The 20,141-nt window shown below is 41.5% G+C and overlaps 1 protein-coding gene across 1 annotated transcript in view; it reads right to left on the bottom strand.

The window, feature by feature from the left end:
- LOC139375544 (zinc finger protein 208-like) overlaps window positions 1-19,811 on the bottom strand; it is a 30,378-nt gene extending 10,567 nt beyond the window's left edge. Inside the window, exons 1-6 of the mRNA XM_071117374.1 lie at window positions 19,354-19,811; window positions 18,824-18,942; window positions 12,302-13,454; window positions 7,837-8,041; window positions 6,139-6,336; window positions 2,093-2,400 (exon numbers count right to left, since the gene is read on the bottom strand). Coding sequence (XP_070973475.1) covers window positions 2,093-2,400; window positions 6,139-6,336; window positions 7,837-8,041; window positions 12,302-13,454; window positions 18,824-18,942; window positions 19,354-19,612 — 2,242 coding nt within the window. The 5' untranslated portion in view covers window positions 19,613-19,811. The remainder of the gene's footprint in view (window positions 1-2,092; window positions 2,401-6,138; window positions 6,337-7,836; window positions 8,042-12,301; window positions 13,455-18,823; window positions 18,943-19,353) is intronic.
- Window positions 19,812-20,141: the final 330 nt, after the last annotated feature.

Here is a 20,141-nt window from a genome sequence, read left to right on the forward strand (position 1 = left end):
TGGGGGGAAAAAGTCAATATTACACAAGTTGATGGTTTTCCAGTAGGGCTGGGCGTAAAATGTAAAAATGCTGACTAACCTCTATAACGCTATTTTAATGTTTGATTTGTTACATGAAATTATTCCGTAATGACAAAAAAATTATGGCAATCATCAGTTTCCTAACTGCCGATAAAAATGCATAACAGCTGAAAACTGCTAGCTAACTAACTTTCTAGCACAAGTCAACAACTACGGGTGGTCAAGGGTTTTGTTTAGAAAGGATACAGCTTGTCAACAGCAGGTTAGGATAATTAACATAGCAGGTTAGGAGAATTAGGTTAAGGTTAAGAAAACAGTTAGGGCAGGGGTCTCCAACTTTTTTTAACATGAGCTACTTTTTTTTGTTGATAGCTTTCTTATTGGCACAGTCTTCACTTCTTTACCCTGCAACCCCAGATCCTTGGTGTACAAGAGATGTGTTCTGTCAATATACCTTGTAAAATAATGGTTATTATAAACTGGGCGGTTCGAGCCCTGAATGCTGATTGACTGAAAGCTGTGGTATATCAGACCGTATTCCACGGGTATGACAAAATATTTATTTTTACTCTTCTAATTACATTGGTAACCAGTTTATAATACCAATAAGGCCCCTCTGGGGTTTGTGGTATTTGACCAATATGCCACGGCTAAGGGCTGTATCCAGGCACTCTGCTTTGTGTCGTGCTTAAGCACAGCCCTTATGTGGTATATTGGCCATATGCCACAGACTGTCAGTTGTTTATTTAAGCAATAAGGCCAAAGAAGCCCCATAAAATTATGTTTTGTATTTTCCGGGAATTCTGTTATTTTTTTATTGTTTTGTTTATACTCTCAATATTACAATTATTCATAGAGAAACAACGAAAATGTATGTTCTGAGTCCATGTCAATGCTTATATCCCATCAGAAGACCAATTTTTAGGTCTGGAAAAAAACCGAACAGGTTTTGATTTGAGTGCAATACCCTTTTAATTGCACATTTGGACAAAGAGGAATGTGTGAGTCTCGCGATGCCTACTGCAGCAGCACGTCATGGCAGAATTTGCAAAAAACGGCCATCCGATTGATACAAATAACGGTAATATATTTCTGTCAGGTAAGCCTAATTTGCAGTTAACAAGGTTTTTTGGGGAAAGTCTGTCTACCCACAAGATGGTTATCATTACTAGCATCACTAACTGGCTACATACAGAGTGATAGACAAAAGCGTGCACCAAACAGACAAACGGGCAATATTTGTGGAAATGAATTGGTAGATAATGTTAGGTTTGGATTTTTATGCCAATAGTGGCTAAACGGGTGAGAATGTCAACGTAGCTTTGATAGTAGTAGGGAGGAGCTTTATGTTTGGCAGTTTGCGATGGAACATGGGGGAAAAAATGCATGTACTTTCACAATTGCTTAGCGAGCTACTTATAGGTGGGATGAGAACTACTACTGGTAGCTTGCGATCTGTCATCTACCTGTTGGAGATCCCTCGGTTAGGGTTAGCTAAATTGCTAAAAACAAAAATCAACTTTTGACTTCAATAGACCCACGAAAATCGTCCGACAAAATGCCTCGATTTTACGAAATAGAGGCATACTAAGACAACGTTAGCGTGGAAAATATACAATTATAAATTAGTGCAGGAAATTGATTAAAATCCTGGAAATGAATACTGGAAATTAACAAATAACTATGCAAATTGTAACAATTGGTCGAGTACCAGAGTGAGGCTACAAAATAGGATTTTGATTCCTATGTCATGTTCTACAAAAATGACTACTGTCAGTCGTCCTATTATTTTTGGATCTAGTTTGATAGAACAGTATAAAGCAATCCGGATGGAAAAAGTCATTGAAAAACACTTGTTTTTTTATGCACTACCCAGAAAGCATATTTATAACTTGTATTATTCAGAACCGTCATAGTCATACCGTTAAAAATACAAAAGAAATACTATATTGATGATATTTTGGCCATGTCACCCAGACCTATTTTCCAGTGGTGTTATTTTATTTACTTTATCAGCAGGGTAATCAAATAAACTAGTATCAGACATGGTATGATATTACAGTTCTCTTACCAGTTGATGAAGACGACCCTCTGAATTTTTCATTGGTGTTGATATGAACTCTGCTGTTGGGACGGCTGTTCATTGCGCTTTCCCGTAGCCTTCGTTCGGCGTAACCACGGGCCATCTTCAGCTCGAGAAGATTCAGCTTTCGCTTCAAACCTTTGTTCTCCCTTTGGCATTGTGACATTTGCAAACTTACAACCGCATAGTCGTCGTCTACCAGTTTGCAGATTTCTGCCACGGCTGCATTGGCCAATACCTCCATAATGGAAGCTAGCTGTGTCTGGAACGCAAGGCGACTCGACATTTTCGGACGACTGACTCGCGAGCACTAAAAGTCGATAAATACAGTCTCATGCGATGTATATTGGATATATTGAATCACGCTCACTTCAAATATCGCCAACGACGAAGTGTTTAAACGTAAATAGTGGACTAAAACCAGTAGTTTGATAGCACTGTAGCTCCAGTTTCTTCTTCTGTGCTACCAGTCTTTCGTCAGCAACAATAAAAAATATTTCCGGGTCAGGGAAATTCGGAAATTTTCAAAATAAAAGTTCCCTACGTAATAGTAGAAAAGTGTAATTAACCTGTTTTTATTCACAATATATGAAACATAATTGTCTAAACATTAATAATGATTCATATTTATGGACATTTGCATTAAATGTGGGTTTTAAAAAATGTTCCAAGGTCAAATAAATGCCCCCGATACAATACATTGTATGTGAAATACATATTGGTTTATAGAGAGAACTAGGTGCCGACATAAAAGTGGGGTTGGGATTACTCACCAGTGTCTGTAGAATATGATGTAATTTATATATGCCCAACAACACTTTCTACTCCACCCACTCCATTGGTCGCAATGCAATACACTATAGGCCCATAAATTACATATGGGCTAATAGAGAGAACTATTCTATGTGCCAAAGTAAAAGTGGGGTTGGGATAACTCTCCATGGTCTGCAGAATCTATATATAGTGTTATTTTATGGGGACTGAGGTGTAAATACCCAGCAACACTTTCTACTCCACCCACTCCATTCACTGCAGGCCTATATGTGAGATTAGAGATTCTTAGGGCTGAGATCCCGTTAACGGGATCGATATGACAACAGCCAGTGAAAGTGCATTCCTCAAACATACAAGTATCTTATCTTATACAAGTATCTTATACCACTTTAAAGGTAATCTTGTTGTTAATCCCACCACAGTGTCCAATTTCAAATAGGCTTTACAGCGAAAGCACCACAAACAATTATGTTAGGTCAGAGCCAAGTCACAGAAAAACACAGCAATTTTTTCCAGTCAGAGGGGAGTCACAAAAATCAGAAATAGAGATAGAATTAATCACTAACCTTTGATGATCTTCTTCAGATGACACTCATGGGACTTCATCTTACACAATACATGTATGTTTTGTTCAATAAAGTTCATATTTATATAAAAAAAATCTCTGTATACATTGGCGCGTTATGTTCAGTAGATCCAAAAACATCCGGTGATTTTGCAGAATGCCACATAAATTTACAGAAATACTCATAATAAATGTTGATGAAGATACAAGTGTTATACATGGAACTTTAGATAAACTTCTCCTTAATGCAACCGCTATGTCAGATTTCAAAAAAGCTTTACGGAAAAAGCAAACCATGCAATAATCTGAGTACGGCGCTCAGAGACCCAACAAACCAAAAAGATATCCGCCATATTGTGCAGTCAACAGAAGTCAGAAATAACATTATAAATATTCACAAACCTTTAATGATCTTCATCAAAATGCACTACCAGGAATCCCAGTTCCACAATAAATGTTTGTTTTGTTCGATAATGTCCATAATTTATGTCCAAATAGCTACTTTTGTTAGCACGTTTTGTAAACAAATCCAAAGTCACGAATTGTGCTCACTAGGAGAAGACGAAATGTCCAAAAGTTCCGTTACAGTCCGCAGAAACATGTCAAACGATGTATAGAATCAATCTTTAGGATGTTTTTAAAATAAAACTTCAATAATGTTCCAACCGGAGAATCGAACCAAGTTTGGGAAATCCTGCTGTAAACAACTTATATAGTTTAACCTAATGATGATGAGCTCTCTCTCTCTCTCTCTTTTGCATTGTTTGAAAACTGATATGTGACCGTTATTAATGCCAAAATAACATGCAAAACAGGCTATGAGATCAGTGAACTCATGTTGGTTGAGTCTAAATCATAGATCTGCATTTTTGTACTGGCACTTTAACTCTGCTGACTGACTAATTCAGGACTATGTCCAAATAACAAAACAATAAAGGAACTAATTTAGCTTAGTCTTTGTTTGATACCAGTGTGAAAGAAAACACCATTCCATACCAGACTTGCACTATAATTTAGGCGCAGAATTCCTACTAGTATAAGCAGGTGATTGTTTATTTGAAGCAGTTAGCTTCTTACCCAATGGAAACAATGTGACCAGTAGATGGGGTGTTAACTGACTGGCATACCTATAAATTACCTACATTATCCTTTTGATGATGAACAGGCTGCAGACTTTACATTTAAATCAGCCCAAGGCCAGCCTTAATGTGTCAAAACGTGCATCAGGTCAAGCGTTTTGGCTAGACAACACATTTATTTAAAAAAATTTTTGAGGCAGTAAGCTGATGCTGCTATAGGTTAGTATAACCCCAATTATGCCTATAGCCTATCAACATGGAGGTTAAAGGATCTAGTGAATAGACTGGACCCTGGTTTTATGGGCATTGCTTTTCCTGTACAGTGCAATTTGTACAGTGCAAAAATACTGTAAGACTTTTTTTAAACATTACATTTCAAAATTACATCCTTGAACAATCGCACCAGTAAATTAACAAGAATCATACCATCAAAGTAATGATTTATTTTTCTTTACATTTTTTACCAGTAGGCTACTATGTGTTTCCATGACCGAGCAGCCGCACAGAAGCCTAAGATTACCATGCACAATCCCAAGCTGGAATTGTATAAGGCTTGCCGGCATTGGACTCTAGAGCAGTGGAAACTCGTTCCTTGGAGTGATGAATCACGCTTCAACATCTGTCAGTCCGACGGACAAATCTGGGTTTGGCGGATGCCAGGAGAACGCTACCTGCCCGAATGCAGTGCCAACTGTAAAGTTTGGTGGAGGAGGAATAATGGTCTGGGGCTGTTTTTCATGGTTCGGGCTAGGTCCCTCAGTTCCAGTAAAGGGAAATCTTAACGCTACAACATACAATGACATTCTAGACAATTTCGTGCTTCCAACTTTGTGGCAACAGTTTGGGGAAGGCCCTTTCCTGTTTCAGCATGTCAATGCCCCTGTGTACAAACACAATTTGTTGAGATTGGTGTGGAACAACTTGACTGGCCTGCACAGAGCCCTGATTTCAACCTCATCAAACACCTTTGGGATGAATTGGAATGCCGACTGCGAGCCAGCCCTAATCACCCAACATCAGTGCTCTTCACCTCATGAATGCTCGTGTCTGAATTGAAGCAAGTCCCTGCAGCAATGTTCCAACGTCTAGTGGAAAAGCCTTCCCAGAAGAGTAAATCGTTATAGCAGCAAAGGGAGGACCAACTCCATATTAATGCCCATGATTTTGGAATAAGATGTTGGACGAGCAGGTATCCACATACTTTTGGTCATGTAGTGTATCAAAAGGACAAAATGGTTCCTAATTTATTAACAGATTTGATCACATTGTTTTAGTACATAAAGGAACAGCTACAACCTGCTTATGCCCAATGATGTTATGGGGTGTTATAAATATATTATAAAAAAGAGGGTATAGGACATAGGAAAAAAACAAATTCAGAGGGGAGATATAGTTACATTTCAATAAAATGACCGTGTTTTGGCTATGCCAGCACACCAAACAACAGGTCTGTATCATCTGAGAATGTTAGCAAACCCAGATGCTCAACTGAGGGGCTTAGTAATCAAACCAAAAACCTCTTACTCCAAGACACTTCACATGATCATTATAATTCAGTATGTCAGCTAAAAAATGGTTCCCAGATATGCCGTGTACATCTCAAGCCACACTGCTACGATGTCTTCCCGTTGTGGACACTCCTGTGTCTGATAAGGTTAGTCAGGAAGGAGAAGTTCTTGTAACATAGTTTGCACTTGAAGGGCTTCTCATTGGTGTGAACGGTCTGGTGCCTCTTCACATAGTTTGCCTCAGCGAAGCGCTTTCCACAGGTTGGGCAGGCGTACGGCTTGTCGGCGTCCGACCTTATGCTCGGCCTCCCACGTTGTGACCCAATGACACCAGAGGAGGTAGAAGCAGGAGCCACCACCCTCAGGTGGTTAGTCTTTGAGCTCCCTCCTTGACCTCTAAACATTGTTTGGGTGTTGTTGGGATTGTGTGCTGTGTTATAGGCTAGGTACCTCTCGTGGTGAATGCCCATCCTGACCCTGTCTGTATTGGTGGGGTAACCATGAGGTAACTGAGGAAGGCTAGACCCAGGACCAGGCTTTCTATGAACCCAGTCACCAAGCATTAGACGAGACCCTGAGGGAGAAGACAGACTTCCTGTTAGACTCCCACCAGGGGGGTCTCCCACCACTCTCTCTGAAGGCTGAAGCCCAGGGTGACCTGCTCTGTTCATCATAGATACTGTGGTGTTTGTATCATAGGAACAGGAGGGTCCATCTCTATCAGCTCCAGGCCCTGCTTCATCCCTGCACTGAGACTGTGAAGAGAAGGGTCTGGGCTGCAGACTGGATCCCTGACTGGAGCCTCTGTCTCTCTGATGACCACCAGGACTGAGGTTGTTCAGTCTACCTGTCCACTGATTGTGTTCTGTGTGGTGGTGGAGTCTCTGTCCCTCATGGTTAGGTCCTGGTTCCGACTCAGGAAGGAAGAGCGACGGCTCCTGATCCAGCATTCTGATCCGTGACCAGGGTTCGTGACAAGACGATTTAGACTTCCAGTCTCTCCCTCCAGCAACCCTGGATATCAGCAGGTCCTCATGGACTGCAGACTGTAATAACAAATTGAACAGGAAAGTATAAAGGTTTATATAAGAAACTCTTTGTTGTACACACAGAAACATGACATTAAAATGTTTTAACCACAGTCAAGCCCATCTTTAACACTGATTCAAGTACCCAACAATATAGAGCGATTGGAGAGTATTATAAAAACATTTCCACGTGTTGATTCCAGAATTAAATACATTTTGGTTCGACTGAGATAAGGGAAGTCCACGCAATGACACAAAAATAACAAGGGGGTCAGCACAGTCAATTTTGTATTTAATTTCAATAAAATGGTCAAACACTCACATAACGTGAAGTACAGTACGTTTATTGCACAAAATGATACGTGACAAGTACAAAAACTTCACTTCTCACTATGGTAACACCCTTTCTGTAAATCTGGTACCCTCGCTTTGATAAAATGTATTTTAGAATACTTTGGAAAAGGTTCAACATTACACACATCTTCACTACTTCATGTAAAGTAAACATGAATTAAGGCACTATCATTTCCTCATTATAAAACACCAGCATCAAACTACAAGACATAGTTGTCACTTTTCATCAGTTAAGCATTTTTACAGACACCATCAGCATATTATCTACTCTGCCTCATCATACTCATTCTTACTTACTACATACTTCCCTACTACATCCAAAACCAGCAGAATGAATTACAAACTAACTAGTACTACATGTGCATTTTCTGCTGGTGCATCCTGAGGTAGCTCCTCTCTGATAATCTCTTCCTTCAGTGGTTACAGGTGCTCTCCCATGTGGACCTTCAGGTGCATCTTCAGCTGGTCCTGGCGTGAGAACCTCTTCTCACACTGGGGGCAGCTATAGGGTTTCTCCCCTGTGTGGACCCTCTTGTGCCTCTTCAGGTGGTGCTGGTGGGAGAATCTCTTCTCACACAGGTGGCAGCCAAAAGGTTTCTCCCCTGTGTGCATCCTCTGGTGGATCTCCATCTGTTTGGGGAAATTGAAGGATTTCCCACAGAATGAACACGGGAAGCGCTTCTCTTTGCCACCGGATCTACTGATAGCGTTACTACTACTATCATGTGTCAATGGGCTTGTGTAGCCATTAAGTGTTGAGACACAGGCATTGTCTGAGGTCTGGTTTAACATTAGAAGAGTGTGAGGAGGACGAAGGCCAGGGAGTGTCTGTGTCGTCGCAGGGTCCATGTTCCAGTTGATAGATCCTATAGAAGGCAGGCTGAAGGCAGCATCTGTTAGGGGGTTAATCTGAGGCGCCATCAGTCTCTCTGAATCACAACTATAGGAGCAGGACGGAGCATCGCTAGCCGAGTCAGTGTCTGTTCTCTCCAGCCTCATACCAACACCACCCCGTCCATGCAGATCAAATCTACGCCTCGCCCTGGTCTCGGCCAGTCTGTTGTCGTGGAGACTAAGTTCAGTTGTAGTTTTGTGTTCCACTGTCTGTTTCTGGTTGTGGTTAACAGTGTTGTTCCCCAGCCCAGAGTTGAGGACACTGTCCCATCCACTGACCTCCACTATATCGCCGCTGGTCCTGTCTTGCTCAGTAATGTTGTCCCCCGGGCCCTTGGCTGCACCCGTCTGGGTCTGGGAATGCAAGATGGCTGCCCAGTCTCCTCTGTTAGCCTCCAGCCAACCACCTGCAGTAAGAGGTTACAAAATAGACTTTACAAACATGGCAGAGAAAACTATTTTTGGGGGGTCAATTACCTGGTCACGATCATACATCATAATATGTGTTTTTGTATGTAAACATAAACTGTTCTGATCTCATTTTATTTTAATTTTTTTATTTCACCTTTATTTAACCAGGTAGGCTAGTTGAGAACAAGTTCTCATTTGCAACTGCGACCTGGCCAAGATAAAGCATAGCAGTGTGAACAGACAACACAGAGTTACACATGGAGTAAACAATTAACAAGTCAATAACACAGTAGAAAAAAAAGAGAGTCTATATACATTGTGTGCAAAAGGCATGAGGAGGTAGGCGAATAATTACAATTTTGCAGATTAACACTGGAGTGATAAATGATCAGATGGTCATGTACAGGTAGAGATATTGGTGTGCAAAAGAGCAGAAAAGTAAATAAATATAAACAGTATGGGGATGAGGTAGGTAAAATTGGGTGGGCTATTTACCGATAGACTATGTACAGCTGCAGCGATCGGTTAGCTGCTCAGATAGCAGATGTTTGAAGTTGGTGAGGGAGATAACGAAGAAATTATAATAGCCAGGCGCATCACTATTCCCATTGAAGATGTATTACTGTATGGAGGCTATATGTATTTCTCCCTTACCTTGCCCCCCCATCTTTACTCCACTCAGCAGGTCAATGCTCTCTGGTTCGTCTTCTATTGTCTCCTCTTTGACTAGTAGCAGATCAGGCTTTCCATCCTCCATGTCTACTGACTGTAAGAGATACAGAGTGAGAGGATGTTGGATCAAGAAATTTGATATGAGCACCCTGCTATGGAGCATCTGCTGACTTGGCAATAGGGGATGAGTACTTGAGTACTGAGTACTATGCAAACATGTTAGTTGATTTGATACTATGCAAACGTGCCGATCGAATATCTTTCCATATAATCTTATTCATTATGATGTAAAAGATAAAACTGATCCTAGATCAGCACTCCTACTCTGAGAGCCTTTGTGGATACAGGCCCTGACCTAATGCAATGCAGACAGTTGTTTACAGTGGGCTCACCTCAGTGAGACTGTGTGTGGTCCTGTGCTGCTCAGCTGGTTCCTCTGTGGGTTCAGGAGAAGGTGTATTCTGGTTGTCCTCCATGACAGTGTTCCCCAGACCCTCCTCCTTCACCAGCAGCACCTCTGGACCCTCCTCCACCTGGAAGAGAGGTGATACAGATTACACAGACATACACTCCCTCGGGTACGTACACACACACACACACACAGATAATAAAACACACTTTCAACATGGAGTGTTTACTCGTCCCCACTACGTTTGAGTCCTATACTGTAGTTACAGAATGACTTCATTGTTGTTAAATCCATCATGGTGGACATAAATACACTACCATTCAAAAGTTTGGGGTCACTTAGAAATGTCCTTGTTTTAGAAAATAAAGCAAATTTTTTTGTCCATTAAAATAACATCAAATTTATCAGAAATACAGTGTAGACATTGTTAATGTAGTAAATTACTATTGTAGCTGAAAACGGAAGATTTATGGATTTTCAACATAGGCGTACAGAGGCCCATTATCAGCAACCATCACTCCTGTATTCCAATGGCACGTTGTGTCAGCTAATCCAAGTGTATCATTTTAAAAGGCTAATTGATCATTAGAAAACCCTTTTGCAAGTATGTTAGCACAGCTGAAAACTGTTGTCCTGATTAAAGAAGCAATAAAACTAGCCTTCTTTAGACTAGTTGAGTATCTGGAGCATCAGCATTTGTGGGTTCGATTACAGGCTTAAAATGGCCAGAAGCAAAGTACTTTCTTCTGAAACTCGTCAGTCTATTCTTGTTCTGAGAAATAAAGGCTATTCCATGCAAATAATTGCCAAGAAACTAAAGATCTCATACAGCGCTGTGTCCTACTCCCTTCACAGAACATCGCAAACTGGCTCTAACCAGAATAGAAAGAGAAGTGGGAGGGCCCGGTAAACAACCGAGCAAGAGGACAAGTACATTAGAGTGTATAGTTTGAGAAACAGACGCCTCACAAGTCCTCAACTGGCAGCTTCATTAAATAGTACCTGCAAAACACCAGTCTCAACGTCAACAGTGAAAAGGCGACTCCGGGATGCTGTACTTCTAGGCAGAGTTCCTCTGTCCAGTGACTGTGTTCTTTTGCCCATCTTAATCTTTTCTTTTTATTGGCCAGTCTGAGATATGTTTTTTTCTTTGCAACTCTGCCTAGAAGGCCAGCATCCCGGAGTTGCCTCTTCACTGTTGACGTTGAGCTGTCTGGTGTATGCAAAATAGGGTGAGATCAGATGTGACGTATACTGAAGAGAGTCTCAATGAAAGTCTTAGAATGAAAAGTCCCATTTTGGTGTTTATTAACCATCCATATGAAAATCACACATACACAGCTCAACAAAAAATCTGCACGATAAACTTGATAAACTACATACATTTTCTCATTAAAAAGTGTATTGGGGGGAAAAAATGAAGCAAAAAAATTAAGTTGTTGAATGGAAGTAATGAAACAGGCATTGTGAACATCTTATAGGCTACACAGTACAATGTTGAACAGACATTTTATGCTTATAAACTGAACAAAAAAATAAAAAAGCACCATGCAACTATTCCAACGATTTCACTGAGTTACAGTTAATTAACATAAGGAAATCAGCCTATTGAAATAAATGCATTATGCCCTAATCTATGGATTTCAAATGAATGAGGTGCCAGGGGAGCCAGGCCCAGACAGTCAGACTGACTTTTACCCAACAAAAGGGCTTTATTACAGACAGAAATACTCAGTTTCATCAGCTTTCCGGATGCCTGGTCTCAGACGATCTCGAAGATTAATTAGCCGGATGTGGAGGTCCTGGGCTGGCATGGTTACGCATCGTCTGTGGTTGTGAGGCCAGTTGTACTGCCAAATTCTCTAAAACGACATTCGAGCCAGCTTATGGTAGAGAAATGAACATTCAATTCCCTAGCAACAGTTCTGGTGGACATTCCTGCAGTCAGCATGCCAATGCACAAGGTGCACATTTGTAATGATCATGCCGTTTAATCAGCTTCTTGATTTTATTTTACCTTTATTTAATTAGGCAAGCCAGTTAAGAAAAAAATACTTATTTACAGTAGTGACGGCCTACCGGGGAACAGTGGGTTAACTGCCTTGTTCAGGAGCAGAACGACAACTTTTTACCTTGTCAGCTCAGGGATTCGATTCAGCAACCTTTCGGTTACTGGCACAACACTCTAACCCTTTTCTGGGATCTTTTATTTCAGCTCATGAAACATGGGACCAACACTTTACATGTTGCGTTTATATTTTTTTCAGTATATATGCCTTATAAATCACACAATGTCTGGATGCAATATTCTACCCAGGAATATTCTAAAGTCAAATCTGTTACTCTCATTATTCCAAATGCATCTGTGGCTCTTTTATGCTGACAACAATGACAATTAATCTGTCTTTACTGCAGGGCTTGATCTAAACGTCAAAAGCTATTGAGTGGAATGCTTACTTTCTATTTTATGGAGTGGAATGGTTTTTCTGCTGGTGTATCCTGAGGTAGCTCCTCTCTGAGAACCTCTTCCCGCAGTGAGTACAGGGAAACAGCCTCTCTCCCGTGTGGACCTTCAGGTGCATCTTCAGCTGGTGCTGGCGGGAGAACCTTTTCTCACACTGGGGGCAGCTGTAGGGTTTCTCCCCTGTGTGGACCCTCTGGTGCCTCTTCAGGTTGCCAGCCTGGGCGAAGCGCATATCACATTGGGTACAGCTGAAGGGTTTCACCCCTGTGTGGACCCTCTGGTGGACCTCAACCTTCTGGGGGCAGCTGAAGCCTTTGTTACAGAACATGCAGAGGAACCGTTTCTCTTTACTATTGCCTGATGTGGCTCCTCCTCCCGGAGCCTCATCGTTTGAATTCAATACCTGATCAAAAAGTACACGGCCATGTGAATCAGAAGATGCCATCGACGTTGACACTGGGTCGCGATCCCAGAACATGTGTACAGGGGAGTGGGTCACAACATTTGTATTTGTCTCTAAGCTTCCCCTGTAATCTAATAAACCTCTGCCCTGTGATTGTCCTTCTACTTGGTGACAATCTGCATTCCATGTGGGAGGAGCATCGCCCTCCACTTTCACCTCATCTACCACTACAACCTCCCCTTTCTTATCTAGACACGCTTTGGCGTATACACTACTACTGTACTGGTTCCAGTCCCCTTTAGACAGATCAGTCTGTGTCTCTAAACCAAAGGGCATGTTGCCAGGGTCCATCTCTGTAGCGTAAGAACAAGACAGATCATCAACACCAGTGTCTAACGCGTCACCATCTCCACGGGAATTAACTGTCCTCTGGCTCTGGTGAAATACTGGTAAGTATTCCGAGACAGGAGCAGGAGGACAGACCAGTCTTCCCAGCACCAGTCTCTCTGGGTCTGATCTGTGGTCAGATCCTGTATGTAAGAGCCTGTGTTTTACAGTTAAAGTCTCTGTGTCGGTCTCTGACTTGATGACGGCGTTCGGCGCTCCACTGACCTCCGTGATGCTGCGTTGAGTCTTGGCCTGGGGCACGGTGGCAGTTGCGGTGTCCTCTGTGGCTATCGGGGGCGCTCCAGCCGATCCAGTCTGGATGTCTCTGCTGTGCCGTGGGTCCTCCTCTCCTTCAAACATCTCCTGCTTAACCCCAGGACCTGCAGCCTCTGCATCTGCAGACTGACACAAAAAGAGGAGGTTATTGAATTGGATAACAGGGAAGTAGGTAAGTCTCACAAGTAGGACTGTTGCGGTGAGCGTATTACCGCCACACCGGTGGTTACGAGTCACAAAGGCAGTTTCTCCAAGCTCTGATGCTGCTGATAGTCATTAGTAGAATACCAAACTTGCTAACTGCCTGGTGCTCAGCACTCTATTGTCCCTCTAATCACTCTGACATTAATGCAAATGTAATTGGAAATCTAAATCAAACACGTCATGAGAGCCCATGAGCTCATGTTGCGCAACATTTCTATAGGCTATGCAACTGCGCGGGAAAAAACAGAGCGATGGCCTCTATTAAAAAGAGGATCCCATCAGCTTTTGATTGGCTAGGCCTACTATATTTAATTCAAGTTTCCTAATATTAAGCACATCGTTTATCTTTACAACAGGAGTATAATCTACCTGGCTGGCATGAAAATGAACCACGGGAAAATCGTCCTCCATTCGCTGTTTAAGTGCATAGATGACATGTATTTTTTCAGCTGCAGAATTGTTTTGGTACCCTTCCCCAGATCTGTGCCTCGACACAATCCTGTCTCTGAGCTCTACGGGCAATTCCTTCGACCCCATTGCTTGGTTTTTGCTCTGATATGCACTGTTAAGTGGAGGACCTTATATAAACAGTGTGCTTTTCCAAATCATGTCCAATCAATTGAATTTACCACAGGTGGACTCCAATCAAGTTGAAGAAACAACTCAAGGATGATCAATGGAAACAGAATGCAACTGAGCTCAATTTCAAGTCTCATAGCAAAGGATCTGAATACTTATGTAAATTAGGTATCCGTGTTTTATTTTGAATACATTTGCAAAAAATTCTAAAAAACTGTTTTCACTTTGTCACTATGGGGTAATGTGTGTAGATTGCTGATGATTTTGTATTGATTGGATTCAGTTTAGAATAAGGCTAAGGTAACAACATTTTGACAAATGGGATGGGTGACAATATTAGCCTATCACTTGTGAATGATGCCCAGCATAAGGCAAGAAACAATGTTTTTATTGAACTACTTTTTCTAATCATTGTCGCACAACTCATGTTTTATTTATTTATTTATTTTTCACCCCAATTTCGTGGTATCCAAGTGGTAGTAGTTACAGTCTTGTCTCATCGCTGCAACTCCCGTACGGACTCGGGAGAGGCGAAGGTCGAGAGCCACGCGTCCCCCGAAACACAATCCAACCAAGCCACACTGCTTCTTGACACAATGCACATCCAACCCGGAAGCCTGCCGCACCAATGTGTCGGAGGAAACACCGAACACCTTGCGACCTGGTCAGCGTATCACGAGTGCCAAATAACGTCTTAAAATGAAGCACATTCATCTGCTTTACAAGGGGTGTAGAGCCTAACTGACATACACAAGCAGCGTGTGAGTTTCAAGTTTGGGGAAGATCATTTTCACCATAAAAATGCACCTTTATACTAAAAGCATTGTCGCATTTGCGGTCACTTTTGATAATGGTGTTTCCCGCTAATGGAACATTTGCGCTTATAGCCCGCTGCAGTGTGCGCATTGCTGCGCTTATGTGAATAAATAGCCTAATAGTTTATCAAGATTTAAAGCTGTTGCGTCAGCCACATTGTGTAAAAAAGTTGTTTTTATTGCTAGTGGTTGTATTAATTTGGGATCTATCGCATCCCACAACTGTCCCAGACTACGTTTGGAATATTTATTTCTCGCACAGAATAGGTCAACTTTTGCACTATTGGTGATAGTAGATTGACATAGGCTAGTGCTTTTGCTGTTCGTTAGGCCTATTTATCTTGTTGGCTGACAAAGTAAATGTGGACAGTTCTTCCAAAATCTTTAATATGCACCTTGGAATTGGATAAGAATGCACGCAGTTGCGTTCACGATGTCAGTTTTCATTTGTAGTCTATGACAAAGACCCAATCACGTGTTGGAGAGCCATGCGAGTGATAGGTGCTTCGGATCCCTTCAATATGAAGGGCACAACGCAGCACTCAATATGAAGGGCACAACGCAGCACTCCAGGCCAAGGGCACAACCGCCACTGGCCTCAAAAGGTATGGATTTTTTTCAAGGATGCATTATGGCCACACAAAGGGGATGCCGCGGTGAAATGAGAGACTGATAAAGTGTGTACTGCGCAAAAAAACTAAGTAGAGCTCATGCCTTTCAAGCGACTTAAAAAAAAAATCATTAGCCTTACAATGTATTACAATTCAAAACATATAGCCCAACGTTTGTAGAACAACTAAAGTTATATTAATAACTAAATTAAGAATATAGGATTACTTACTTATTTGTTAACCGCTCAACAGCATGTGCGCACTCCATCAAATAGGTGTGAAAATATCCTTTCGATTTTATTCAGCTTTGTTCAATTGTATTGTTCATACTATAAAACGATGCCACGGAATCCTAAGCAAATCTTGTCTGCTAAATGAACTAGTGTAGCCCACAGCCATTTGGCATAGCCACATCAGGGCCTAACATAAGGACAACTCAGAGTATGCTATTCTGTTCTTGTGAAATAGACAACATGTTCTTCATATCATGCTTCTTTAGACCTGTCTAAAATAAAGATTTATTGTGAAGGTGTAGGCTATATTACATGGATGTATTGTGAAGGTGTAGGCTATATTACATGGATGTATTGTGAAGGTGTAGGCTATATTACATGGATGTATTGTGAAGGTGTAGGCTATATTACATGGATGTATTGTGAAGGTGTAGGCTATATTACATGGATGTATTGTGAAGGTGTAGGCTATATTACATGGATGTATTGTGAAGGTGTAGGCTATATTACATGGATGTATTGTGAAGGTGTAGGCTATATTACATGGATGTATTGTGAAGGTGTAGGCTATATTACATGGATGTATTGTGAAGGTGTAGGCTATATTACATGGATGTATTGTGAAGGTGTAGGCTATATTAAATTGATTTATTAGACTTTTTAAATGTAGATGTTCCAAAGGTCTGCATCAGTGGCTTTGTAGGCTTTGTGTGGAAGCCAGGTTTGCTTGACAATCACTGGCTGATGAAATTTCGTGACCGCCATAGCCCTACTCACAAGCTCCCCTATGGCAGATAAATAACGGTGTACTTGTAAGCAAATTAATAGCTGTAGGTATAGGTGCCTGAGCAATGGAGCAGCTGCACCCCCACTTTCAAAATAGGGGTGCAAACTGATGTTGTTGCGCACCCACTTTTATACCAGAAAATGAATGTTGTTTTCAATGATTAGTAACGTTTTGAGCTAGTCTGTATTAAAATCGATATACTAAATATACAAAAGTATGTGGACACCCTTTCAAATTAGTGGATCCGGACAATTCAGCCACACCCGTAGCTTACCGGTGTTTAAAATCGAGCACATCGCCATGCAATCTCCATAGACAAACATTGGCAGTAAAATGGCCCTACTGAAGAGCTCAGTGACTTTCAACGTGGCACCGTCATAGGATGCCACCTTTCCAACAAGTCAGTTTGACAAATTTCTGCCCTGCTGCCCCGGTCAACTGTAAGTCCTGTTATTGTGAAATGGAAATGTCTAGGTGCAACAACAGCTCAGCTGCAAAGTGGTAGGCCACACAAGCTTACAGAACGGGACCCCCGAGTGCTGAAGAGCAAAAAAATTGTCTGTCCTCGGTTGCAACACTCACTACCCGAGTTCCAAACTGCCTCTGGAAGCAACGTCAGCATAAGAACTGTTTGTCGGAGCTTAATGAAATGGGTTTCCATGGCCGAGCAGCCTAAGATCACCATGCATAATGCCAAGCGTCGGCTGGAGTGGTGTAAAGCTCGCCGCCATTGGACTCTGGAGCAGTGGAAACTCGTTCTCTGGAGTGATGAATCATGCTTCACCATCTGGCAGTCTGATGGATATATCTGTGTTTGGCGGATGCCAGGAGAACACTACATGCCCCAATGCATAGTGCCAACTGTAAAGTTTGGTGGAGGAGGAATAATAGTGTGGGGCTGTTTTTCATGGTTCAAGCTAGGCCCCTTAGTTCCGGTGAAGGGAAATCTTAACGCTACAGCATACAATGACATTCTAGATGATTCTGTGCTTCCAGCTTTGTGGCAACAGTTTGGGGAAGGCCCTTTCCTGTTTCAGCATGACAATGTCCCCATGCACAAAGCGAGGTCCATACAGAAATGGTTTGTAGGACTGGCCTGCAGAGAGCCCTGTCCTCAACCCCATCTAACACATTTAGGATGAATTACAACGCCGACTGCAAGCAAGGCCTAATCGCCCAACATCAGTGTCCAACCTCACTAATGCTCATGGCTGAATGGAAGCAAGTCCCTGTAGCAATGTTCCAACATCAAGTGGAAAGCCTCCCCAGAAGAGTGGAGGCTGTTAAAGCAGCAAAGGGGGACCAACTCCATATTAATGTCCATGATTTTGGAATGAGATGTTCAACAAGAAGGTGTCCACATACCTTTGGCTATGTAGTTCATGTCCATGTTATATATAGGATATAATAGCTCACAGATGGCATTTTGCACCGCCTCCTCCCGTCGCCTCAAGATGAATGGTTTTGACCACTAAAGTTTTTGCTTCGTTTCCACGTGCCACTGTTTTGGTTCAGTGCAGTTAGAAAGCACTAGTTGCACCACTGGTGTTTAACATGAAAAGGAATCTGCAAAATAAAATTGTTTATCTATTTTGTTGTGCTGTTGTATCGTTGTTAGAGTAGGAGGCTACTAGTATGCAGTCTGCATCTGAGTACATTTCTTTTCGTATGAAGTAGCATTTATGAATGAAAAGGTGATGTCATCTTTTTTTGTCACAAATAATGCAAATTTAATGTGCAATTTGACAATGTTTTTTATTAATCTGCCAAGTACAACATTTAAATCCTTATTGAATAAAACAATATCATTCCTCCCATTTTTGATTTCATTATTATGCTTTATCCTTGACAGTTTGGCCTGTCAATCAATCACGGTGGGTGGGATTGTCAGGGGAGGAGCAGAATATTTGAAAGTCACAGGCATGTTTAGGTTTCAGATCTGTCAATTCATTATTAGGGGTGGGATTTTCAGGGAAGGGAGAAGATGAGTACTCTAGTAATTAAAACACATTTTCAATATAAAACCTAAAAAAAATAGTTATGTTCTGTTCATATGTATTCCCCCTGTTAAGAAACAAAGTAGAATGGCAGGATTTTTTTTTTTTTTAAATGATAAGAATTTCTTGGAGAGATCCCCCAGACGCCAAATCTTTTGCACTGTCACTTTCAGAAAAAGTCAGGCGCCCATGGCTGAGGCGAGCATTTCTGAAATAAACGGGCCATGTTTGATTATCTGTAATTTTTTATGTCACACTATGACACTAACCTCTATCACGATAACCTGCTGAGTTGAGGTTCCACTCCTCTCATGTGGAGCTACGGGTTGGTCATCTCTCCACGCTGGTTTCACAAAGCTCCTGTGGCTTCCAGTGAGATGTCCTTCACCTGCGAGAGTGATTGAGGAAAAAGGAGTGGTTAAGTTAGGTACGGTCAATGCTCAAAACTATATTGTACACAGTCTACAATTGGCAAAGATGTAAGGAAACACCTCATAACTTCTTGATACACTATTTATTGATTGACTTACTATGTTCCATGCTCACATTCTTTTGAATATGACAATAGGCAATTCAGTAAATCAATAATCTTGTTAGAATATTATATTGTGTCTTTGTGCAATAATAAAAGTGTTCTTAATTGACCTGCCTGATCAAATAAAATAAAATGTGCAAGATAGCCAAGTAATCAGGGGAAGTGACCAGAAACTGACCAAGACCCAATTCTGGGTAACGCATCTGAACACGTGGTGAGGGTAACATGGCAACAGCCCCCGACTTCTGCAAAATCAAAATGTACCTCTTGTCATTCCTTTGTATCGTTCGAGGATCTTGACACTATTGGGACGACTTGCGAGGACGCGCTCCCGTGCCACCTTCAGTTCTTGTAGCTGTAATTTCCTCCGCAATGCCCTGTTTTCTTTCTGGCTTTGAGTTATTTCCAAACGAAACACTGCATAGTCGTCGTCTACGAGTTTACAAATCTCTGCCACAGCTGAATTCGCTAGAATCTCCATGATGGAGGCTATTTGAGTGTGAAAAACCATACAGTTAGCCATTGTTAGCAGCTACTAGCTACCGTTATCGAGATAACATATATCAACCAAGTCGAACGCGAATTAAACAGTACGTGGGGTACGTATGTGATGCTGTGCAGTTACATTAGTCATAGTCGGAGTTCCAAGGTGTTAATAAACGTCTAAATAAAACCGCTAACGTGGAAATGGTTCTTGGTTACAGGTCGCTTCCGTTTACACTGAATAGAAAGGATCTTATTGGGTGGCGTCATAGCTCAAAGGGTGTGGTTAAATAAATAAAAAATATGCGTACCCTGCTTTGAAATACGGTGCTGCTTAAAATTGTAATTATTATGTTAAAAATCACATTTTTTTGTGTTGGAATGGTGTGAACATATACCGGTCGTAAACATTTACGCGAGTAGTTCATCCTCTATAAGGAAATAGCAAGCTTTTTTAAACCTTTGATTGAGAAAAGTTTAAGGTGGGGTTTTAAGTGTTTTCTCAAATGTATGTTTTGGCCACAAATACGATTATTAGGGATGTGCACGGTTATTCGAATATCCACAGT

The sequence above is a fragment of the Oncorhynchus clarkii genome, chromosome 19 (genome assembly GCF_045791955.1).
Source record: "Oncorhynchus clarkii lewisi isolate Uvic-CL-2024 chromosome 19, UVic_Ocla_1.0, whole genome shotgun sequence".
Taxonomy (NCBI): domain Eukaryota; kingdom Metazoa; phylum Chordata; class Actinopteri; order Salmoniformes; family Salmonidae; genus Oncorhynchus; species Oncorhynchus clarkii.